This window comes from Condylura cristata, unplaced genomic scaffold, assembly GCF_000260355.1.
Source record: "Condylura cristata isolate star-nosed mole 26May11 unplaced genomic scaffold, ConCri1.0 scaffold00008, whole genome shotgun sequence".
Classification (NCBI taxonomy): Eukaryota; Metazoa; Chordata; class Mammalia; order Eulipotyphla; family Talpidae; genus Condylura; species Condylura cristata.
Window position 1 is genome coordinate 6,136,324 of NW_004567109.1, and position 26,005 is coordinate 6,162,328.

Below are 26,005 nucleotides of genomic sequence, written 5' to 3' on the forward strand. Positions count from 1 at the left end.
GTGTGTGTGTGTGAGAGAGAGAGAGAGACTGGGGGATCAGAGAAAGGGTGTGTGTGTGTGAGAGAGAGAGAGAGAGACTGGGGGATCAGAGAAAGGGTGTGTGTGTGTGAGAGAGAGAGAGAGACTGGGGGATCAGAGAAAGGGTGTGTGTGTGTGAGAGAGAGAGAGAGAGAGACTGGGGGATAGGAGAATGGGTGTGTGTGTGCGTGTGCGCACGCAGGGATGGACTGGGGGGCAGGGCAGAAGCAGACGGTGCATATCCCTAACTTTCTCAAAGTGCATCTTAAATCAATTCCATGTGCACTCTGGCAGCTATCCACATGCCTTTCTGTCCCACCACTTTGACAAAATGATAGGAGCAAATCTTATAACTGAAGAGAAAGGAGTAGCAAGAACACAGACAGGATATTTAAGAGATGAATGTCTGGATCAAAAGCCACCAGCACCACAAGAGAGCAGAGCGACAGTCAGAGAGCACGAAGGCAGAAAAGGCGCCCCTATACCACATTCACGGAACACTCACACGGCGAGACAGGGAAACACGCTCTGGACCTGGGACGGGGGTATTGGGGATGGCACCCAGCTCTACTCACAGCATTGGGGCCACCACACCCTCCAAGGATTAGGATAGTCGCATCGTCTATAACAATCTAGGAGAGGAAGAAATTTAACGTAAACCCAGAGAGAGACACAGGCACCCGCACCTACCCTTCAGCGGGGTGTGACGGCCACCGCCCGGCACCCCGTGACTGCCCTAGTAGCCCTCCGCTGCCCACACGCCCCACAGCACATCAATTCCCATCTCTGCGCACGAGCTGCTGATGGCCCACGGAATGGCTATCCTCTTTGCTGATCGAAATTAACACAAGGGTGCCAACCACCTGTGAGGTAGGTCCTTTCACGAAGTGAAACAATGAAGCACCTGCTTGGGGAGAGGCACAATGTATACAGCCACCACAAGTTATAACCCACTGGAAGTTGAGACGGAAATACCAGCAGAAGGAACGACAGGTTCTCTTTGACTTCTTTATGCATGTCAGAGCTCACCTGGCGCCCTCCTCCCCTCCTGTCCTAACTGAATGATGCTACAGTGTGTGCTGAATAGTTATTTTAAAGCCCAAGCACCTGCGACTGGCCACCTCGAGGATGAGGACTGGGGCCTGAGATGCTCGGCTTGGACCACGCCCACTGCTCGAGGTCAAGGACCCAGACGTCGTTGCTCCTGTAAGATAAGGACATGAGGATGGAGCACCCAGAGAACACAGAGCTGATGCAACTGAAATCACACTGAGAGAGATGCCCAGAAAATTTAGCACTTGGTTGGTATTTTTCTTCTCTTTTCCCTAGAAGGCTTCAAACCTTTGTTCTTCACACTGACCCATAAGGCCTCATTTGATTCATATCTGTGGTCACATATACTTGTACATAGGTAAGAATTAATTGGTGATAGTAGGAAATAGCTACTGGTATGTACAGTTGTGAAGAATACAAACCACAGAGAAAAAAATGCTTCAAAAGGCAGGGGAGGGTGAGGTGGAAAGGCAATTCTCTCGCAGTCTAGGAGATAAGACAGTCACTGACTCTAGCAATGAGAAGGACTGCAGCACGGCTGATGAACGCTGCCGTGTTAACAAGGACCACCTGGCCTCTCCTGCCTCCACGGGCCCGGCTGGCAAGGACAGACTCCTGGGCAGCCGTCTGTTTCGTGGCCACCTCTCTGTGGTCACTTATTCCCACTAAGCGCGGAGAAGAAGCGCTCTGGCCCCTGAACTGCTGAACCCTCTCATCTGGCTGGCAGCTCCCGCCGTCTCTCTGCAACCATTTTAAAACAGGAAGACGGAGTGCACCCAGCCCAGAACAGGCAGGCTCAGGCCCGGGCAGTGCTACCGACAGCTCCTCGCTCCCACAGGGAGATGACCATGCCTGTTGCTACTGCTGTGTCGCAGGGATCCTTGACTCTGGCCTGACCTGGCCGGTGTGGCCAGAGGTGGAAAGAACGGTGGGAGAGAACAGACTCACAGAGGCATCAGACCTCACAGTTTTCTTGCTCTTACCCACTCCTCTAACCCAGCCCACCTGGAATGAACCATTTCCACCTGTCCTGTCACTCTACCTCTCTCCTCCTTCTCTAGAGCCCCACAGGGCCCGAGCTGGGTCATGATGGAGAGCAGGTAAAAGGGCTCTGCTTCTTAGAAGGTGGCCGTCTGTAGGGACACATGGGAACAGGAGCTCTATCAGCTATGTCCCACCGAACACCACACAGGAAATGAAAAGACTCTGCACAGTCCTGATCTTATGGAGCAAGTTGTCTGACTTATTGTGAATACGGCATCAGAAATGGAATGCTAGGATGACACAACTAATAAAATCAACTAGTATCACGTCCAGGAATACTGATCCTGACTAAGTTCCTTTTTTTCCCAGAACTAGTTCCCGAAATTCCCACAAGCGCTTACCTTCAGGGCAATATGGAACAAATATACTTACATCTGCCGGGATCCCAAGGAGCCACCGAAGACGATCATTTTGTCATCTATCACACAGGAGGAATGGCCAGCCATGGGAGGCGGGCCGTGGGTGGTCACGATGCAGTTCCACCTAACACGAAAACACAGGGTGGAGTCAAGAAGTCAGCAACGCTGCTTCTGTTCTTACATGTCTAAGGTTAAAAACCTCAAGGAAGCAGGCGCCCATGTGAAGCCACAAGCGTCTCTACCTCCTTCAGTAGAGACACTGCTAGGTAATGAGTGGAGACCGTAAGGTGTTCTCCCTTTCCTAGAAATGTGTCCAAGTTCTCACTGTGTGGTTTGGAGGCAGAGTGGGCAGAGGAGGGAACGGCCAGGGACTCCACGGTGGCCCCTGGCGGCCCCAGCCTCGCTGGCTGCAGGAGCACCACCGGCCACTTCTTTCTCTAGTCCAGATCAGTAGCAGCTGCCAAGGCCCTGAATTAAGTAGCCAGTTACAGGGAACAGGGGCTGCTGTCATCTAGAGCAGCCAGGTCTGAAAGACAATCACAGCCAGGTGTAGGCACGCAGCAAGGCAGAAGGCAGCGTCTGGATCCACAGCGGGAGAAGCGGACGCCAAGGCTCAAGAGCCCCCTGTTCTCCAACTGGCTCACTCATTTTTCCAGAGGAGCTACGAATGTCCCTTTTCTCTTTGGAATAAGGGTTCTTCAGATTTTAATGGGTCTGAAGTTGTAGGCAAGAATCTGTGCATATATAAATTCCCTTCTTGCTCCCGGGGAAAATAGTCCATAGCTTTTCAAGAAATTCTCAAAGAGATTAGTGGACACAAGAAAAGATAAGGAATCTATTCATTAAAAATCTTTTATTCCACATTGAAAGGGTATTATTCTTGTGGCTTACCAGTTTTTAGAGGGTGAATAAGTGTGTATTTCATCAAAGAACCTCTCCGGTTGGTGTAGGGGATAAGGGCTTGGCCGCGTCCAGCCACCAAACAGCACCAGCAGGTCCTTGTACACGACCAGAGTGGCTCCGGCTTTGGGGGAAGGATAGGACCCTGGGAGAAGTCGTAACATCAGTTAGGACTCAGGGTCTCAGAACAAGTCTTTGACAGGCTGTCTGTGGACCACCACCTTTCCCTGGGAGAGTCACTAAATTGGAACCAATATTACAAAGCACTAGGGTAAGGGGAAGACAAGACTAGGTTTGCGGGCTGAGAGAAAATCAGCATCAATTTATATATCTTCTGTAATTACAACAGAGAAACCTGAATTAGAGGAAAATTACTTAGCCCCTCTTGAGTTAGTCTGTTTACTGAGATTAGGAATGGGAGTACCTGTCAATCTCAGAGGCTTCTGGGCATTAAATAATGCACTGAAAGCACCTAATGCCGCGCCTGGCACAAAGCAGGTGCTCACTAAATGTCGGCTCTGCTGGCCACCCCTTTAATAAGCTTAACTGAGATCACAGAGTGCAGAAGGGGCCCAGGGAAGAGTATATGGAGAAGCAGGTAGCTGGATGCAACTTAAAAGTTAACTGCTGTTACATAGGTAAAAATAAAAAAAAGAGAGCGAGAATGTTTCACTTGTGTATGAGCCAAATGCTGAGCGATCTCTGGGCTCCAGCTCTGGGTCTCACTCTGGGCCCCGAGCTCTTCACTGGGGGAAGAGCTCAAACTGAATATGAAGGCATTTCCGTGGCACTGCAGGTCTCATACGCAGGATGGCAACTTCCAGGCTCAGGCTGGACGGGGGCTATGTGAACCAGTCTGAAACAGAAATCTGGCCATGCTGAAATTTTTTAGGGATAACCAATGTCTCATCAGAGCATTGTTTTTCAGAGCTTTTGGTCTCTGAAATGACAATGGGTTTTCTCCTAATCTGCTACCCTTTGTTTGCTCACTATTAAAGTATTGTCTCCATAGTAAACAGAGGAATTTTTTGTTGTTAAAGCTGCAAGATTGTTTTTCAAGAGACTTCTTAAGCAGAAGGAACACCAGCAGTCCGATATCATCTGGAGAGCAGCCGATGTGCTCCAATTTGGAGGGACAGCTTGGCCTCCCCCTTCAGCAGGGGGTTATGGAAACGCTGTTAGAAAAGCCTTGCTCAGTCTGCTTTCATGGTGTTGTACAGCGTACAAGTTTTTGAGGTTGAGGAGGTAGAGCAGCGGACATTCTTCCAGAGTCAAAGTAATAGTAACATGACTTACTAAGAAAGTACCAGGTCTCAGACTAGAGAGTGAGCATCTGAGAACAACCATGCGGCATCTTTTGAATAACTTCCTAGTAGAACAAACATCTATCCAGGCAGAAGCTAACCACAGAAGTCTTCTCAAGGATGGTTCTCCTGCCAGTCAGCAGCACAGCTGAGACACTGGCTGAAGAATTCTATGACTTAGCTTTTGCTACTGGAAAGACTATCAGACTATTCACAAACTGTTGTCCTTTACGGCCTGGGGTTGCTAGTTAAAATCTTTTGCCTTCCCAGGAGAAAGCCTTCTAGACCAACGGGAAAACCTAACATTAATGGCCTAAGATGCTAGTGTTACCCAAAACCTATTTAACTTGTAAAATACCCAACAGAGAAAGAAGATAAAACAGGTTAAGAGGCTTCTGGAGAGCCTCTGGACTGAAATTTGGACTTGAATTCGAGATACTGAAAATCCTGACTTTTAAAATCTATACAAGTATATAAAGTGAAGCAGCTAAGCAAGGGTCCACAAAACATGGAAATTAATACAAAAGTGGGATGTTTTTTAAAGACGATTTTTATTTATTTGTGCATACAGAACTGGGTTGCAGGCCAGAGGTATAGGAGCGGTGAGAGGCTTCACCAGAGACAGAGTGGGGAGCAGAACAGGCTGACTGATGAAGTACACTGCTGAGCGGAGCTGAGCGAAGCAGCGGGTGAGACAGGAAAGGTCTGCTGTGCCCTGTGGGACAGCTCCCTGGCGGGGGAGCGAACTGAAACTGAACAGGCTTGCAGCTTGCTGCACTTTAACCCACTGTGCCACTAGGGAGGGCCTAAAAGCTGGACTTTTAATTTAAATTGGATGATCTGTTAAAAAAAAAACAAAAACCTTAAAAGAGTACCGGCTTTGAATCAGCTAGCAATTTGCCTGAGACAGCTGGACACATGGGAAAAGAACAACACAAAGATGTTCATTTATAGTATTTAAGTAAATCAAGAAATACTCATATAAAAGAATATATAGCAAATAGCAATTAAAAAATTGTGATTCAATATGTTAAAAATATTGCACAGCTCTACTTAATGAAAACTGAAAACAGTAAGTGACAAGAGATAAAATAATAGGTGGGGCCTCCCCGGTAGCGCAAGGGTTACAGCGCAGCACTATGAAGCTAGAGCAGCCACTGTGGCACAAGTTGGCTCATGGGCTGGCAGCTGACCCACAGGGCGCGGCAGACCTCTCCTGTCTTGACTGCTGCTCCTCTCAGCAGTGTGTTTCAGTCAATCTGCTTGTTCAGCTCCTTACTGTCTCTGGTGAATCCTCTCACCGCCCCCACCCACACCAGCCTGCACCCCAGTTCTTATATGCATTAATAAATAAACCTTTAAAAAAAGCTCTCATTAGTGGCCACTATGATTTCCACATTCACTTGATCCCTAACAAGAGCCCTGCCAGGTAGGTGTAGGCACTGCTATCCCCATTTAGGACAGGGTTGCAGAATTGTTAATTCTGTCACGTATCTGATTAGTGGGAGAGAAGGCGTTAAAATCTCAGCAAATTGAGTCCCCGTAATGTATTTTCCTCTATGTGTCCACTGCACATAAAAGAAAGCCTGTAAGGTCAATAGCCATGCATCTCTATGAGAGTAAGATTACAAATGATTTTCACTTTCTTCTTTATTAAAAAAACAAAACTGCACAAGGGGTTATAGCGCAGCACTACAGAGCTGTCAGCAGCCACTGCAGCACGAGTTCAATCCCCGCCCCGGAGCTGATCCACAGGGCACAGCAGACCTCTCCTGACCAGCCCGCTGCTCCCCTCAGCAGTGGGTTTCAATCAACCGCCTGTTCTGCTCCCCGCTCTGTCTCTAGTGAATTCTTTACCCCCTGTACCTGTGGCCTGTACACCAGTTCTTGTATGCATAAATACTAAGTCTTTAAATCCAAAAACAACTGTTGGTTAAACTTTGCAAAAAGCCATACTTACTCATTGAGATTGGGGAAAAGAAAGTATTTTTGAGTTGTTAAAATGAGAACTATTAAGTCAATACAAGTTTCTCGCTCCTTCCCCAAGCTCACTCCGTTTGCCAAAGGCCTCTTTGGAGACTACCTGTAGTACAGATAGATCTTGGATGCCTTCTTTGACATTTTAAAATCCCTGGCTTTGGAAATGAAATTTTTTCAAAGCTCATTTGGCAAAACTTACCTAAAATGATGAGGCAATGTCCAGCCTTTACTTAATCCACTTACTGAAAGCAACTGTATGTACTGCTGTAGAACTATTAATATTTGATTATAGCTATGGCTCCAGACTCCACCAGAGGTCTAATAATTGCACTGGCATCTTATTTCCATTCTAAAATCTAAAAAAATTTTAATTCCAAAACTAATTAGCACCAAGGATTTGACATAGGGATTACAGTTTAACACTATAGGTTCTGAAGCGAGTCTTCCTGGGCTCAGATCCCAGTCCTGCCACATAATTGCTGTGAAATGTGGGCCAGCTGCCAGATCTCGCTCTGCCTCAGTTTTTCTATCCACCTATCTATCCATTTCTATAAAATGGGCTAATAATAGCATCTGCCTCACAGAATAGTTGTGAGGATTAAAAGAATTAAATTATGTAATCACATAATGCATTTAAAACAGTGTTTGGTATTATTATAGTTAAAACAAATTAATGTGAAGTTAATAGCAGGTCAAGTGCAGAAACATCTGACAGTCCCACTATCTACACGGCATACAGTTTATGAGAACTGAACATATTTAATTACTACAAATTGTTTAAGATTATTCCCATAATCTTAATAGGGGGGCTTCTCTTGTGGCACAATGGGTTAAGTCTCAACACTATCAAGCTACCACCAGCCACTGCAGTATGAGCTCGATCCCCAACCAGGGAGTGACCCACAGGGTGCAGGAGACCTCTCCTGTCTCCCTGCAGCTCCCCTCAGCAGCGTGTTTCAGTGGATCTGCCTGTACTGTTCCCCACTCTGTATCTGGTGAATCTCCTCACCCCCACACCCCTGGCCTACATCCTAGTTCTTGTATGCATACATAAATACCAATTAATTAAAAAAAATATTATTGCCGACAGAGTATCTACTTAGCTCGAGAAAGTACAGTAAAAATAAAATTATTATACTGGTGGTAGATGAGATGAAAGGGAAGGTACTCCAAGAGTCTCAGAACAGTAAATCAAATGCATTGAATAGAATTTGGAAGCCAAAAACAAAAGTCAGCAAAAAAACTAGTATGGGTTAGCTCATCCATGTGTACTGTGTTTCTTGTAATCTTTTGAAATAAATTATCAATAGTTTATGAGGCAAAGCAAACCAGTGTTTACCAGTTCTGGGTTTAAAGAGATTACAAAATAAGTAGAATTCCTCCCAAGAGGAGAAACTACTCATACAATTAAAGGATGCTGGTAAAACATACTGCAAGTATAATCCCTGCTCCCTGTAACTATTAACACCACTCCTAAAGATAATGACTGCTGTGCATCAGCATTATATGCCAGGCACCTGCTAAGCGCTTTACCTGGACTACTTCAGTCCTTCTCAAATTCCTAGTTTTATTCACACTTGCCAGGTGAGAACAGAGGCACAGCTCATTTATGTAATTCTCCCAAAGTCAAAAAACTAGCAAGTGGCAAAACCAAGATTTCAACCCATTTAGGCTGGATTTATAATGCATTCTCTTCACTGTTCTATTTGACTGATTTTCATGCACAGATACATTCTTTCCAAGTAGTTGCTACAGGTCAGACCTGAAAAGCTCCCCCATTCAGCATTTCCAAGCCCTTTTTCATATCCCACATAACTTTACTTACAGCATCTTACTTAAATGTCTTGACAACTAAGTAGGATCACAGGAAAAGTTACAGTCTATAAGGAAAATGGGAAATACCTTACCGAACCTAATCAAGCCAGGAGGAGGAAAGCACAGCGTTCAATACGGTCTCTACACAGCTTGGAAATGAGAGGAGACCGAGCAGCTAGACAGACACTTCTCTAAAGAAGACATTCAGGCCAACAGGCCATGAAAAAATGCTCATCACTTCTACTAGGAAATGCAAATCAAAACTACCCTGAGATACCGTCCCCTGCCAGCAAGAATGGCCCATGCCAGTAAGGCCACAAACTGGAGTTGGCCAGGGTGTGGAGGAAAAGGGAGCCTCGCACACTGGTGGGGTGGAGACTGCTCCAGCCCCGCTGGGAAACAGTATGGCGGCTTCTCAACTTTAAAAATAGACCTATCCTGTGAGCCAGCAGCAGATCGCTTCTGGCACCCCCCAAAGAAAACCAATCCACTCACTTGAAGGGCTGCACACGCACTCACATGCGCACTGCAGCACACCCACAGTCGCGGGGCTACGGAAAAGCAGGTGAATGGGTGGCATAAATACACAGTGGAGTGCAGCCTCAACGGTAAAGAAAAGAAGGTATCTTGCCATTTGCGACAACACAGAACGGGAGGTGACTGTGCTTCGTGAAACAAACATTGGATGATTTCACTCCTAAGTGGAATATAAAAACAATGTAAAGGAACAGACAAAAATAAAGCACAACAAACTCTTGAAATCTGACTGCAGAGCTGAAGCTTCCAGAAGAGAGGGGCCGAGGGGGTTGGGGCCCAAGGGGAGGGGGAGTCCAGCTGACTATAGCGGAGGATGATTTAATAACATTTGAACAGGTGTGAACTTAACCCCCTAAAACATATATAGTGCGGTAAACCAATGTTACCTCAACAAGCACTTTTTTTAAGAAAGAAAATACACTCACCTACTGTATTTAAGGGTTGACTGATTCAGTGGCAATCTTGTGCAGTAAAGGGTAAGGACACAGGCAGATGGCAGTTAAAAGGCCCATCAGCACAACAAAAATGCGTCCCCACTCTCGACAACCCAGTACAATGACATAAAACACCTGTCCCTCAAGAAAACTTAAAAGTTAAGGTTTCATACTCAGTAGGACATTTCTTGACCTGCCTTTCAAACCAGAGATTCAGTGGGTCTTGGAACAGTGTTAAGGTCACTGAATGACAAAGGTGGAGGAAGAGAGGGTGTTGCCCCAACAGGGGTTCTCAGCAAGCACCCCAGGACCAAACATGCCCTTATCAAACTTGGGCAGACACGTGACTCAAGCCTACCCCCATGCTGGTGGCTCTTCTCACAGGTTTTATTCCCTTAATCCCACATCAGATATGATCAATGGAGCAAATTTCAAAACCAGGCACAAGCCAAAAAGGCAGCGAGCTGTGGAAAACTGGACACTTAGCTCGGCCCTCCACACACAGAGGCAACATTCCCTGAACTGCTAATTGCTGCAGATGTTTCTGAGGTTTCCCAAGGTTCCTATGAAATTAGAAAATTTCTCACGCAAACGACAGTGGTAGAATCACCAGGCATTCTCGTTTACTTTGCAGAGGAGATGGCAGAACAGTGAAGCTATTCCAAATTCTGGTTTGGTTTTTATGCCATTTTCCCACAACTGCATATTCCATTTACATAGAACCTAGGGCTAGTAGAGTAGCTTGACTGAGTCAAGATAAAACACACAAGTGTTTTAATACATAATGCCTGAAAAAAATTATTTTACATTTCTATAGTACTACCATGATTTCTTAATATTATTAGTTTATTATTAAGGTGGTGTAAATAATAAATAGTTACCACTCCTCTGGGGCTAGAGTTCTAAAATTCCATTTGGAGGACTTGTTGCAATACAGATTAATGGACACAAAACCTGAATTCCTATTTAAAGGTATGGGGTGGGTTCAAGGAAGCTACATTTCTTTCTTTTTTTTTTTAAGCTATATTTAATTATGCATACAGAACTGGGGTACAGGCTAGGGGTACAGGGGTGGTGAGAGGATTCACCAGAGGCAGAGCGGGGAACAGAACAGGCAGATAGAAGAAGTACACTGCGGAGGGGAGCAGTGGGTGGGTCAGGAGAGGTCTGCAGGAGCCTTGTGGATCACCTCTGGGGAGGGGGATCTAACTCTCAGTGAACCAAGCTTCATGGTGCTGCCCTTTAACCCCTTGCGCCACCAGGAAGGGCCCAAGAAGCCACAGTTTTAACAAGTTCCCAAGTGATGCTGATATTTAGGAACTTACTTTGAGAACCAGGTTATAGAGAGTTAAATAACTCTTGGTTAAGTCTGTTACAAAATGTGCTAATGTGAAATTAAAAGGGTATGCATTCATCTTTTTGCCTTATTTTCTAGTACTATTTTCCTTTTTTAACATTTTATTTATTTTTGCATAGAAGAACTGTAGGCCAGAGGTATTGGCGGGGGTGAAAGGATTCACCAGAGACAGAGAGGGACACATGGATTTACTGAAATACACTGCTGAGGGGGGGGGCAGCGGGAAGACAGGAGAGATCTGCTGTGCCCTGTGTGGGTCTGCTTCCTGGCTGGGGATCAAACTCAGGCCAAAGTGGTGATAGCACTGAGACTTAACCCCTAGGCCACCAGGGAGACTCCAGTATTATTATCCAGTATTATTACTGTTGTTTTTTAAGATGTTTAATTTATGCATACAAGAACTGGGTTATAGAACAGAGGTGTGGGAGGTAAGAGGATTCATCAGCGAGTGGGGAGCAGAACAGGCAGATATTCTGAAATACACTCTGAGGGGAGCAGCAAGCAAGAGAGGAGGTCTGCTGTGCCATGTGGGTCACCTCCCTGGCTGGGGATCAAACTCAGGCTGCAATGTCTGGATAGCGCTGTGTCTTTAACCCTTGCGCCACCAGTGAGGCTCACCAGGATTAGTTCTTAATGGTAAGTCTGTCCAGACTTCTTTGTACTTTATATGACTAAAGAGGTGCTGAATGGAACTATTTTAACATTTTCATTAGACAGGTATTTCCCAGGTCATTCTCATTTATGGATTACAAAATTTATACTTTAATTTATAAATTAAAGGAAAAAAATACCCGTTCTACCCACAGGCTTTCAGGTAAATTACTAAAGACTATTCCTGACTTGCTAATAGTGCTCCATGACTCTCAAAACACAATGATCTAAGACTAGGAATTAGAAATTAATATGAGCTAAAGCTTGAAAACAAGAAAACTACAGGCATACAAAATTTAACCATGCAATTCAACATGTCAATGAATCTTAAAGTTGCAGACAAAATTTCTACTTCACTCATGGACTCCCCGGATGTTATAGTATGTGATTTGATTTTTTTCATGGGCATCAGCTAAATTCCTTCTTATTTTTTTGAGCAGAAGAAATGGAGTATAGGCCAGAGGTGCAGAGGGTAGGGAGTAGAATTTACCAGAGACAGAGTGGGGGGCAGAACAGGCAGATTCACAGCAATACACTGCTAAAGGGGGCAGCAGGTAACGTAGGAGAGGTCTGCTGCACCCTGTGTGGGTTAGCCCCCTAGCCAGGCAAGTGCCTACACTGTTTCTTAACTGGTAGTCAAAAAAAGTCCCTAGGTGCTTTCAAATTATTTTATTTTATAGAAATGATGCCAAGAGGGATGCTAAAGAGTGAAAAATGGCATCGAGACTTCAGGCCACAGTCTCCACTTCTTATTAAGGCCTCACAGGCATTCACTTTCTCAGGCGGCACCCAATGAAAAACACTGGCAGCTCTGTCTGTTCACTACTCCATCCCTCACTAAACTGGCCCTAAGGACAGATGGACCAGATTAACCAAAAATTTTCCTCAGTTTCTTTCATGTGGGTACTTCTCTGTGGCCGTAAAATGGGTTCCTGCAGCACAAGCCACAGCACAAAACCCGTTTTTTTGTGGCGGAGTGTGCCAGCTCTTGCTGGTGCCAGCAGCCCGAGCAATATAGCAGCTGGCGCCCACAGCCCCCAGCCAGAGCAGGCCTGCTTGGTTCAGGTGGCAGCAGGAGAGGTGCGACTCGGTGCTTCCCCAAGAAGGTGCAGCTCCCTGGTGCTGTAGAAGCGGGGTGAACTTAGCCAGACTAAGTTCTGGTAGCAGAGGCAAACCCCAAACCCTGCAGTACCTGGCTCAGGGATGAGGTGGGGAGCAATGGGCCCCACTGGGCCAGCTCTGGGTATTTTAGCTTGCTGCAGCCACAGGCAGAGACGCCCTGGAGTGCCAGGCCAATGGGTGGGCTCCTAGGGAATCCACCCACGCCCAGGCGCTGCTATAGGCCTCCCACCTCGGCACAGTTACGAGACTGGAATCCCCTCCCTGGTGTTCTGATGCTTGGCAAGAGTAGATGTGGAAACTGCAAGAGCAGATACAGGTTGCAGGCACCAGGCTTTTGCCTTTTATTTGGGACCAGGATTGTATATGGGCCAGTCAGGGTTGAGCTCACTGGAGCAATCAAGTTCAAACTCAGCTTCATTCATGGTGGTAAGTTAATTATTTGGATTAAAAAGTGGAAGCAGGCTGACTGGTGCTAGTCTGTAGTAGGCACTGAGGATTGAAAAATGGTCCAATCAAGTTTGTAGGGTTGGGGGACCTTGAGAGGGGATAGAGGCAGAGCAAGAGCCAGCCTGATCCATTCTGCACCTGGCCTTTGAAGAGAGGATTTAGCAGACAGCCTCCAGAGAAGAAGCATCAAGCAGATGTTAGATTTAGACCTGAAGACTTCCAGCGCCCCGCTGCTGCGTCTGCCTCTGGCCCTGCCTCTCATAATGCCTGCAAAGAGCACTGCTGCCCTGCCGCCCTGGTGTGTCAGAGCTTATGCCAGTAGAGCGCAAAAAGCCATGAGTTGTTGTGTAGGCCAACAACTCTGCTGTAACTATGGTATCTCTGCCACTGCCTCCTGGTGACCAGTGGTGAATGGCATGGTGTCGGCTGCCTTTGAGAGCTGCCCACTGCATCTGACTGTCTGATACTGCTTTCTGTTGCTCTCCATTCCAGTGTCCTGTGCTGTCCATTCTGGTGTCCAGCTGGGCATTCAGACTGTTGTGGTGGCCTGCTGCTGCATCACCTCACGGCCCCACTTGTGAGTACCTCTAGCTGCCACTGTGAGTTGGACCCTGGGGCACTGCTGACCAGTGTGCCAACAGCCCTAGGCCCTTGCTTACGGACCAGCACCATCCTGCACAAGCAGCCTTCGATTGAGACTACTGGACACTGGGAACACTATTTACGGCGAGATGGTCAACAACTAGTGCCCTTAGAAATCCTGTTTCCCCAACCTCCACTTTGTTAAACAAATTCCACTGCTGTTTCCTGAAGCTGAGTGGTCTTGCAATTGTTGGCATACAGGTGAGACCCCACAGACCCCACAGACCTGTCTCCCACCTTCACACTGTCTTTGCATTGCTTTAAGCACTGTTTTATTAGCAAGGAGCTCTGAGTTGGTGTGTATGTGGAGTGTGAGAGAGATGGATTTTGCTGACAGAACCCAAGCTGGGTCTTGGGAAGGTGACCAGGCCTTTAGCATGAGAGAACTGGCATTATGGGAGTATGTGAAATGACTGACTTTGATAGCAACAGTTCAGAGACCAGAAGAATAATATGGAGAGGCACTTCCCAGAACCCCACATTAACATCTGAATCACAACATCTACAGGGCACAGAGGGCAGACTGCCACTTGTAACTAAGGAGGCAAGAAAAAGCACTAGAGTTAAAATTTAACTGTCTACATATTTGCACTGGGAAAAAGAGACACATGTTTTATCATTTGAGGACAGGGAGACAAAAGGAAAATTGAAAACACATCATAACTCATGAGTATCAAAGCTGTCTTTACTATAAACACGTAAAGCCAAATAACCACTCAGAGCGGCCTCTGAAGGACGCAGCCAAGGACCACGGGAATCGGTTTCTCTCCCAATGATGAGACTATTTCCACCTTAATGTCAATAAGGGCAGTTAGCTATTTATCATACTTAGATGCCCATAGAAGATATCAAATTATGTTTATTTTAAAGAAAGAACATAGAAGCCAAATAAAGTTACTCCTTGGCAAAGTCACTGCAGAACCCCTAAACTCCTGCTTTCCAAGATCTAGTACTAGTTCAATCTAAAAATAAGAAGATGGGTCTCTGGTTTGCAAGGGGTTAAAGCGCAGCTCTATGAAGCTGTCTGTAGTCACTGCAGCACAAGTTCGAGCCCTGGCCAGGGAGCTGACCCACAGGGTGTAGCAGACCTCTCCTATCTCCTGGTTGCTCCCTTCAGCCACCTGTTCTGCTCCCTACTCTGTCTCTGGTGAGTCCTCTTACCCACCCCCACACCACCTCTGCCTACACATCAGCTCTGGTATGCATAAATAAATCTTTAAATAAATAAAAATAAAAATAAGGATAGAACAGTACTGGATGCAAAAGAACTAAACTTTTCTGCCCGGGGATGGCCTTCCTCGGATCTTCTGCCAGCACATGGCTTCCTGTACTGGATTAACGGCCCTCCTAGCAGAGGGAAGGGTGAGTGGGGAGGGCCAGCCGGAATCCCTCAATCCCAGCATTTGGCACACTGACAAAACTACCCACTTAAGAGCTTCCCAATAAGAACAGGCTATTCTAGGAGACAAGAAATATTTCTTGTGAAAATGACTGCTGAACTGAAAGCAAAATGGTTATAGAACCATCAGGAGTTTGGATGAAAAGTGGCTCCAGTTAATAATCACGACCTACCCATGAAGCATCAGCAGGGTCCAGCCAAACACTTCTCTGGGTGTCTGTGTCCCTCTCTCATTTCTTTCTATTCCTATCTTATTTTTCATTTGCAGTATGACCAGAAAGTTACTGATTGATATCAAAGAAACATATATTAGATACTACATTAGACAAGGTTTGTCTAATAAAAAAGAGCTTGTCTGGGTCTCAGGCTTCCAGGCATACATTTTATTATTACAATTATAACCACACCTTTCATAACATTACTCCATGGGTCACTTACAGAACATCTGAAACAAGAGGAACTTTTATAATGGGCATGAGAAACTGTTAGATGTATAATTATATATGCCTCAGGCAAGAACAAAAAGAAATTCCCTACCAGCATTGTTTTCACTTTTGAACAAACCAACATGAAAGACCACTTGAATAGGCAGCACTTATCAATTTAAAATTAACAGCACTAAAACCAGTAACAGTTCCTTGTTACCATTTCAAGTAGTCTTTTGATTCAATTTCTGGGGAAGAGAGGAGGTCCAGAGTCTCGGTTTAATCTGATAACTTGTTAATTGCAGTTCTAATGGGGGTGGGGGCTCTTTTAAGTGGCTGTTCAGAAGTGGAACAATGCTGCCAGTCACAGTTTCTGGCCTGGTGTCAAAACAAGAAAACCCTAGTCAGGCGGGATAGAGACAAATGAAATAGAGTATTACCTTATTTATTCTCTTCCTTGGAGGATCAAAGTTTACCCAGATTTGTGCTATAAAAAATTTCCCATTCTTCTCTCCAGTAGGAGAGAATATGTACCCACCTTAGAAAAGCATGTATTCTGGAAAAGTCCCAGGGTCTGAACTGTATTAATAAACAGATAGGATTCCTTCCTTTCCTAGGGAAACCCACTGGTTCTGCTCTCACATCTCCTGAGACCACCACAGGTCCAGGCTGTTCCAGGATTGCAGAGGGCTAGAGGAGACAAGAAGAAATCACCAACTCATAAAGAAAATTAACCAGGAACAGACTGTAGGGTCGGGCAGAAGCTAGTAAGCAAAGGATTTAAGAGTAGTTACTTAAGTAACACCCTAGCCTTTTCATGGAGATTGGCACTAGAATGGTGTCTGGGCCCTGGGTGCCTTCCAGCTATGAAAACAGAAAACACAGATGGAGACTCAAATACTCAACAGCCGCCTCAGTTGAAAAGTATACAATCTTAGCAAAAATAAATAATAGGACTTTAAGATAACTGTACAAACTGCGAACAGAATCCTAACATTAGCTTGCTACCTTTCTCCTCATGAGTTAGATTCCTTCCACCAATGCATGGAAGCCCTGGTTCTTTATACATCATATAATGGAGTTTAAACACCCCCATCGACTCTCTAGTTTCTTAGTTCTTTATATTTTCTTCATACTGGTTTATTTTAGGTCTTCCTTCAGCAGACCTGCTTGTTCACACCTATATCTGCAGTACACAGAACAGCACTGACTGGGCGTAACTATTAAAGGCAGGAAAATGAATAAACAAGGGATGAAGACAGTCACTTTTCAAGCTCCGGGAACTCAAGGATGACTTCTCACCACTCCAGACTCCTCAGCTAGCACTTCGGAGTATGCAAAGGTGTCGACTTGGTTCCACATCCCTCTGTACCTGAGCACTGTATGTCATCTGGACAGGAATGATGAAGGTAAGTGTTATCTCTATCTTAAAGGTAAGGCCAAAGGGTCGTTACAGAATCTGGCTAAAGTTACCCAGTCACTGCGTGGCTTGAGACCCGCTGTGAATCTGAGTTTGCCAGGCACAAAAGCTATGTTCTCACGGTGTCCAACCAGCTTCCCGCCCTCCATAACACATTCCTCTCATCAGGTGAGGTCATGGTCCCTATTAATAGACAGTTCCTCTTATTATTAGCCCCAAGCTCTATAATCCTTAGCTACAGCATCAGATCTTCTACCCAACGCAGGGCTAAGTGAACAGAGCACTCTCTGGGATACTTACTGTGTCTACAATATTTCTTCAAATTGACAGGTAGGTCTTTAATAAGAAATGAGTGCACATGGCCACAAATAAATCTATACAGGAATGTTGACTGCAGCTTTATTCAATGTGGACATAACTCAAGTATCCATTTGTAGAAGACTGATTTTTTTAAGAAGTGGTTATACTCATGTTATAGAATACTCACAACAATGAAAAGGAATATAATCACTAACAGATGCAGACACATGAGTATATTTTAAAATAAAAAAAGTTGTTAGAAGGAAGAACAGTGATTACCTTTGTGGGGAATAGTACAGACAAGAAGAATAAAGGAAATTTCTGAGGTGACAAGCATTTTATATCTTAACGTAGGTGATGATCATATAGCTAAATATCAATATTAAAAAGGAGTTTTACAGTTGTTCATTTTACTGTATGTCAATTATGTCTTAAATACTAGGGAAAAGAAAATAGCGGAAATCAAAGTTGGCAGAGTAAACTGTAATCTGTACTTACCCTGCGTCAAGTGACGTCACCCACTACTTCCATAACACCAGCAACCCGCCGTCAGAATGAAAACTCATTATATGATGTGTGTGTGTGTGTGTGTGTGTGTGTGTGTGTGTGTGTAGAAGCAGGGTGTAGACCAGAGGTACAGGGGTGGGGGTGTGTGAAAAGATGCACCAGAGACAGAATGGGGAGCAGAACAGGCAGGTCCCTGAAGTACACTGCTGAGGGGAGCAGCAGCGTATTTCAGGAGCCAGGCAGGTCTGCTGCGCTGTGTGTGTGGTCAGCTCCCTGGCCGGGGATGGTACTCAGGCTGTAGCAATGATGGCGATAGCACTGAGACAGGCCAGAGGCCACCAGGGAGGCCCCCATTATACAAAGTCTTTAAGAAAACATTTCTCACATAAAATGCAACCAACGTGTAACTCACACCCGTAAATCAAACAGCAAGAAACATTTAAGAGTGGGCAGTGGATTTCAGAAGCTTACCAAAATGAGAGAGAAAGTAAAACAAGAACACAGTGTGAAAGTCAACAAAACTCATGAAAATCTATTCCAGTCACTTCCATAGGAAATTACTAAGGGCACTCTTTACTTAAAAGGTAGACTCAATTAAAGCACAATTCAAGAGTTCATCTCCCAAAGAAGAAAAAAAAGGTAACTTAGTTTCTGAGCTTTGACGGGATAAAGGAGTCTCCCAGAATTCAAGTTGATTTTTTTTTTAAACAGAATTTCCTGATTTACCACTGGCTTACAAGACTAATATAAACTCTGGGTACAGTCCCACACCACCATGTGTGTTCTGCCTACCACACCCACCACCTGAGTTCTAGTGCTATTCCCACTAACAAATTGGTTCTACCTTTTTTTGCCACCCCTTTCCCTCAAGTTGGCATCTTAAAGTAAATAAATGGCCTAGCACAACTGTCCCCACCTAAGAAGAGCACCCCGTGGATTCTTTACAGAATAGCCTCAGTCGCGGGAGCTGGAAAGCTTGGGACAGTCCTGACAGCGACCTGACCCTGACAGTGCAGCGGCAGAGCGACACAGCTCTGGGCACAAGTCAGCCGAGGCAGCGACAGTGTCCAGGGAGCCAGGGGTCACTCACACGGAGAAGGCAGAGATCACCTCAGGGCACTCTTTTGTGCCCCCACCTAGGATCAGTCTTCTACAATTTCATTCAGAACAAAGAATCACGGTAAGGAACATTAACTACTTAACACTGGAGAAAGAGATAAAACATCTTACAAAAGGAAAAGTTTACTGTGGTCATAAAACATGAAGTGCTACCAGGGGAGGTTAGATACCAGAATAAAGGGCAACACTGCAGGGTCTGGGAGTTTCACTGCCAGTGAAACCAAGAACAAGCAAAAATTGCTTGTCAAAATAGTAGGCAGACAGGACAACAATATTAGATATGGAAGCTCAGAATTCTAAGGAAAGCCATTGCTTGTTCTATTTGTTTTAAGATTTATTTTACTTATTTATGCACATAAGAGTGGGGTACAAGCCAGAGGTGCGGTGGTATGTGTGGGGGCGTGCATGTGTGTAGGAAAGACAAGAGTGGGAAGTAGAACACTACTGAAAGGAGAGCAGTGGGGGACAGGAGAGGTCTGCTGTGCCCTGTGGATCACCTTCCTGGCCCGGGATGAGCGTAAAGTGCAGTGGCTGCCGATAGCTTCATAGTGCTGAGACTCAACCCTTTGGGTCACCAAGGAGGCCCCACTCTGAAATTTTGCATTTCCATCTGAGACAAGATTTAGCAACCTATTCACACAATGGAATACCATTCAGCCATAAGGAAAAATGAAATGTTGCTATTTACACATAGTGGAGAAGAGTGTGTGGTAAAGTAAGTCAAATGGACAAAACCAAACAGCAAATATTCACATATGGACAATTTGAATGAAAACTAGTGGACATGTAAACAAAGGGAGGTTTCTGAGGTTAAGAGGGCAAGAATGAGGGAGAAAGGGTCAAAGAGATGCTGGTAGAGAGAAAATATCGTAAAAATTAATTTTTCCTTAAAAAAAAAAAAAGGTTTAGAATTCTGTTTTTAAGAATGGAGAGAAGAAAAGGTTCATGAGTCTGACCAGATGAACACAAATCAACAAATGCAGGATTTCCAAAGTGGAAGAGCAAAAAGGTAATGACAGATTTTATAATCAATCAAGTAAAGCTCCATAGTAATTGGGCTTTCTCACTGACAAAATAAGAAAACAGCGAGATCAGGGATCCGGTTTTAAGGGGAGAGACATGGAGTACACACCACACACCCACTTCTCTGTTGACTCCAGATTGGCATTTTCAAAACACATTTGCCTATAATGGTAATTTTCAAAATATGTAAAGTGTTTAATGAAAAACAATGCTGAAAAGCCAAAATCTAACACCTATAAGTACACAAATATTATTCTAAAATACTCCACACCCAGCTATTTCATGGTCGGCAGTGACACCTGGGGCCTAAGTCAAGGAGAGGGCTGGGTGATCTTTTCCAGAAGAGTCTCTCCTGTCAGTTGTATTGGTTTTACGTGGTGCCAGGTTATCAGTCTCCGGCTCCCTGTTTGTTTTGGCATTCCCTGGCCAACATTACCACCAGCTCGGGAAAGAGCAGTAGAGAACTTAAGATTTAGCTTTCCCACTACACACAGGACAGAAAGTGTCATTAGTGGATCCAAGAACCCCAATGCATTTTTTTTTAAAAGATCTATTTATCTTTGCATACAGAACTGGGATACAGGACAGAGGTGTGGGGGTGGTGATTCACCAGAGACAGAGTGGGGAGCAGGACAGGCAGACTGATGAAATACATTGCTGAAGGGAGCAGCGGCGAGACAGGAGAGAGGTCTGCTGTGCCATGTGGGTCACCTTCAGGACTGGGCATCGAACTTGCACTGAAGCAGCTGCAGCTAGTTTGCAGTGCTGTGTCCTAACCTCGCTGTGCCTCCAGGGAGGGCCCGCATTATTTTTAAGGTATCACTTACATAGTAAGAGAAACAGTGACGCTAGGGGCGGTAATTTCTGGCAATAATTTCCAGTGTCTAAGGCTGTCTTGGCTTCCCTCTAAAGATCTGATGTGACCTCCATTCTTCCTGTCAACTTGTCCCTGGCTCAAAAAGCAAACTATATTTTCTGCATGATTACTCAGTAATTTTTAGAAGATGTGATTCTTCTTTTAAGGACCAGTCATAAAGGGACAAAATTATTTCCAATAGACTGCCTGACACTGGGGTAGCTGGCCTTGACTATGCTGTCTCCAGCATCCTACTCCTCACCATTTGAAATTTTATGGTAATATTTTAAAATTTTCTAAGTTTGAGAAGTTTTTTCAAGGACAGATGCTCGAGTCATCAACCTTTCCTGACTCTGAAGAAAGAACAACCAGAGTTTCGTTACTATCCATGAATTCAATGCAATGTCAAGGGTCAAAAGGCAACTCCAAATAGAACAACAAAAGTGACAAAGAAAAAAAAAAGCACTGTAAAACAGAATCTTAAAAGCAGGAGGAGGAAGAATAATTTTATGGTGGTAAAACCTAGTTAAGACTGTCTCAAGCAGGAAGTCAAGGTCAACATCAACAGCCATAAATTACACTGACAGCATGTGCCCTTGCCAGGACATGAGGAGGAGGGACTTTATCGCTGTGGTCTTCCTCTCTCAAATCCGTAACTCCAGACTCATCATAAAGACATTAGACAAACTCAAATGGAGTAACAGTCCACAAAATACCTGGCACTCACTCTTTGAAGACACTATCATCAAACAAGGGAAGTGAGGAACTCAGTTATGAGGAACTTAAGGAGTCATGAAGATGTACTATATCCTGGATGGGATCTTGGATCAGAAAAAGGACTTCAGGATAAAAAAGAAAAAGGGTATCTGAATAAAGCCTGGCCTTTGTTAATAGTAATGTATTGATATTGGCTCACTAAGCTGTCACAAATGTACTATACTAATACAAGATGCTGGTAAGCTAAACTAGGTGTAGAGTATATGGAAACTCTTCTAAATTTTGAGTTTTTAAAGAAGTTTTTAAAAACTAATTCTGGGAAATAAATTACAGAAAATATAAGACCACTCACAGCACAAGGCTAGGACAAAGCACAGACTTTAGAGATAACATCTTGGATTTCAATCTCTGCCTCTTCACTTACTGGCTAGGTGAATCTCTGAGCTTCACTTTCCTCAGCTATAAAATGGGACATAGCAGTGACAACGTAACCTTGGTGGCATGAAGGTTAGCCAGTGTTTATGAAAAATTTGGGACAACCAGGCCATGTTCCCAAAACCCTCTCCAAGGCCCAGCCACACTTCCAGACAGCAGGCCACTCCTGCATCACAGTGAGCAGCTCCCTTCTTCCTAACGACAGCCAGGTGTCCAGCTGGCTTGTCACACACCCACCTGCTAGATGGTGATAACAAATGGAGGTCAGATGGCACAGTAAGAAAGCAACACGATGCTGGTGGTTTGGTGGTTCTCCAAACTGGCTAGGTTCAGAACCAACTGGCCATTCTCCCTCAGCACCAGCACCCCAACCCCCAGAGACAGGTGAGTGAGCTTCCCTGAGGGTAAGCGAGGGTAGGTAAGTGTTCTCCAGTGTTTATCAGCTTTCCTGGGTGATTTGGACAAGGGTCAGCTGCAGTTTTAGATGGGTGGCTTTTAGGAACCATGGCTTGGTCTTCTTCCTCTTTTCTTGGAGAGAAGAAATGAAAGGCAGAGAAGACCTCCTTGGGGCCCACATACTGCCCCGGGGGAAAAGGCGGTGGGAAGGTGGGCAGTGCTGGGACTAGTCAGCAGAGGTGACAAGCTGGGCTTTCAATCTCTGCTTCTTGTCATCTGTAGACTCTCCAATGGTTATGGAGTCTCCTAATTGCAGAAAGCCTTAAAAATGAAATGTTTCCCGTTTTGTTAATGGTTGTGGGCTGATCTTTAAAAATTTCTGAGAACCACTACACTCCAATTTTAAGTGTGAACATTTCCACTTGAAAACTTTAGTCGTGGTATGGGGCAACCAAAACTGATGCCAATATCAATCTCAGTTTCATGAGTAAGGGGCAATTCATTTTAGAAATCAGTTAAACATTAATCGCTTAAAGTATCTGTCCTGAGAACAAGGTGTTTACCTAGTACAGGACCAGAAGGGGAAACATCCAGTTTCCTAGAACCAGCTGGCGGAGACTACAATGTATACAATTGTACATTCATAGTTACTGGCCGGGATTTCCAACGGCTTCTGTACTGTTCTCCCTTCCATCATTTGATCTGCATGATAACACAATCGGGAGGATGTCCACGCCCACCCGCTGGCGGCAACTGTGATCATCTGTCCTTGTCCTCAGGCAGAAGGGTCCCTGTCTCTGGGCAGTCCCGCCACTCTTTAATGAGTCTTCCTAGCCAATCAATTCCTCCCACTAGACTGTCTGCGTCAGTACATAAACATGCCATAGAATTTGCCATCTTAAAAAAAAAAAATCTCAATTTTTACATTCACCTCTACTAAGCACCTAATTTCTGATTCCCTTTATATTAAAACTCCTCAAAACCCAAATCAAAACAATGCAATGTGTGTACTGTCTTCTGCTCTCTTCCCACTCCCTTAAAACCATTGCAAATAAGCTTTTCCATCCTGAACCCTCATGAAAAACACTCTCTTGGGTAGTAGTTCAGGTCAGATCTCAGTCCACACATGAAGTGACCTCACAGCATGGTCAGTTCTGACATGGTTGATTTTTAAAACCTTTTTTTATTTATTTATGCATATAAAACTGGGGTATAGGCCAGAAGAGCATCAGGGGTGAGAGGATTCATCAGAGACAGAGTGGAGAGCAGAACAGGCAGATTGAGGAAGTACACTGCTGAGGGGAGCAGCAAGCAGACAGGAGAGGTCTGCTGCACCCTGTGGGTCAGCTCCCTGGGTGGGGAGTGAACTCATGAAGCTGCTGAGTATAGCTTTATAGTGCTGTGCTTCGACTCGTTGAGCCACCAGGGAGGGCCCCAAAAACTCCTTCAAGCATGGTGGTTTCAAGACACTCAATTCTCCTATTTCTCTCCTGCCTTGCTGCGTGCCTCCTTTCTAGGCCCCTCTCTTCCCTGTATCCGAATGCTGGTGAACCCCAGATTAGCCTCCTTGACCAAGCAGATGACTGCCTGGGTCCCCTCATCTAGATGCCAGTGACTCCCACGTGCCCCTCTAGACAGATGTCTGGCCTGCATGCCTGCGCTGACGCAGGCGCAAACATCCCACCTGGATGTCTACAGCACATTTCAAATTGAACATGCTTCAAACGGGATTTCTCATCTCTCCAGAACTTGGCCAAAGTTTACCAGTCCCCACCATACCTATCTCAATTAATGATATCTCCACTCGTTCAAGTGCCCCGTCTGTTCCTTATCTTGTTCACACTGCACACCCAAACCAGGGAAGCCCCATCGACTCGATCCAGTTCAACTACATTTTATTTCTCCGCTAATACTCGAGTCCACATCACCATCATTTCTCACTTAGATTATTTTTATTACTTTTGAACTGAGCGCCCCATTTCCATATTTGGCTTCTTACAGTTTTCTCAGAAGCCTAGATGACCAGCCATTTCACACGAAGAGTGAGTCCCAGCAACACCTTACACGTGTGACACCAAAGCGTCCCTGCACCGTGGGCCAGCCGCCCCCTTCACCACTCTGCCCCAGGCACAGTGGGGTCCCCATGCCCCTCAATGGCCCCAAGCACACTCTTCCCTCTGGACCTCTGCACTGGTTGTTCCCTCTGTTTGAAATGTTTTTCCCTTAAATAAGCACCTGGATCGAGTGCTTTTTTCCAATGTCACCTTCTATGCCAGTTGTCCTGATCATAATTGCAAACCTCCCCCCCATCCTTGGCCCCCTCATTGTGTGATACAGTTTTGCCTCAATAGTATTAATCACCTTTAATATACTATATAGTGCATCTGTCACCTTTCATGTTTTCCCTCATCTGAATTTGATTCCCACTTGGAGTGGAAGTTTTGTCCATTTCACGACTCATATTTCTGTGGCATCTGCAACAACTCCAGGCACAGAGTATACTATCCTGAAATACTTGCTGTATGAATAAATAAAGGATGCAAGAAGAATTTCACTGAAAAAAGGAAGATCCTGTACTATCATTTAAGGGAATTCAGACCCTCTGTTTTAAATGCCAAACGCTCATAACAATCAATTATTTGATACCACCACTTAAATGCTCAAAGAGCTCAAAAAACAAATACCTATCCTGTTTTGCCAAACAGCCATATAACCTATCTATAGAGTTGTAGACAGGGTAATAGACAAACCAGAGTTGTAAACAAACCTGAAACACTAAGTCAGCCTTGACTGACTCTCTCACCCTCCACATCCAATTCATCAAGGCATTCTATGAATTTTAACATAAAAATTCCACCCAAATTCAACCACTTCCCTTTTCCACTATTGGATTCCAGTTCAAGCCTTCACAGTCACACCTGTACTATTTTCAAGGCGTCCTATCTCTTCTCTCTGTTTTATTTTCTGGTTTCTTTAATTCATTTCCTAAATAGCAGCAAACATGGTCTTTAAAATTTAAACTAGGGCCTCCCTGGTGGCAGAGGGTTAAAGACAGCTCTATCAACTATCAGCAGCCACTGTGACACAAGTTTGATCCCCGGCCCCGGAGCTGACCCACACCGTGCGGCAGACTTCTCCTGTCTCACCCGTTGCTCCCTCAGCAGTGTACTTCCATGGATCTGCCTGTTCTGCTCCCCACTCTGTCTCTGGTGAGTCCTCTCATCTCCACACCTCTGGCCTGTACCCCAGTTCTTGTATACATAACTAAATAAATCTTAAAAAAAAAAAAAAATGAGCTAGATAATAGCCCTCTGCTTAAAATCCCAAAACCCCACAGAACTTGGTCTGTGAAGGCGCAGGCTCCTGTCTACGGCTGAGCACCCATGCCCATGCCGCTCCACCCAGTACTCACTCGGCAGCTTCCACAAAGGTCGTCCCTAATGCCCATCCCTACCGCCCCAGGGTCTCTGCACGCACTGTTCTCACTTCCCTCCATGTTTTCTCCTTCAGACCTCAGTCCAAAAAATGTTGCCTGCTGTTTAAAGTAGTTCTTCCCCTCTTATTCTATCTTATTCCTTGTTTCATAATTTCTAACAATTTGCTTGCTTTATTCTTGTTTCTTTCCCATGACCCTCCACGAGAGTAGGGACCACAATTGCAGGTGTAAAGGGAGGGGCAGGGCCTCACGGGACATGTTGGAGAAGGGGGAGCTACATGCGAGCTGTAGCTTCACTAAGCTGGAAAG

The 26,005-nt window shown here is 45.1% G+C and overlaps 1 protein-coding gene across 1 annotated transcript in view; it reads right to left on the reverse strand.

The window, feature by feature from the left end:
• The window catches only part of FBXO42 (F-box protein 42), a 58,742-nt gene that overhangs the window by 2,938 nt on the left and 29,799 nt on the right, over positions 1 to 26,005 (reverse strand). The window contains exons 5-8 of the mRNA XM_004678536.1: positions 3,366 to 3,519; positions 2,488 to 2,598; positions 1,126 to 1,222; positions 594 to 650 (exon numbers count right to left, since the gene is read on the reverse strand). Coding sequence (XP_004678593.1) covers positions 594 to 650; positions 1,126 to 1,222; positions 2,488 to 2,598; positions 3,366 to 3,519 — 419 coding nt within the window. The remainder of the gene's footprint in view (positions 1 to 593; positions 651 to 1,125; positions 1,223 to 2,487; positions 2,599 to 3,365; positions 3,520 to 26,005) is intronic.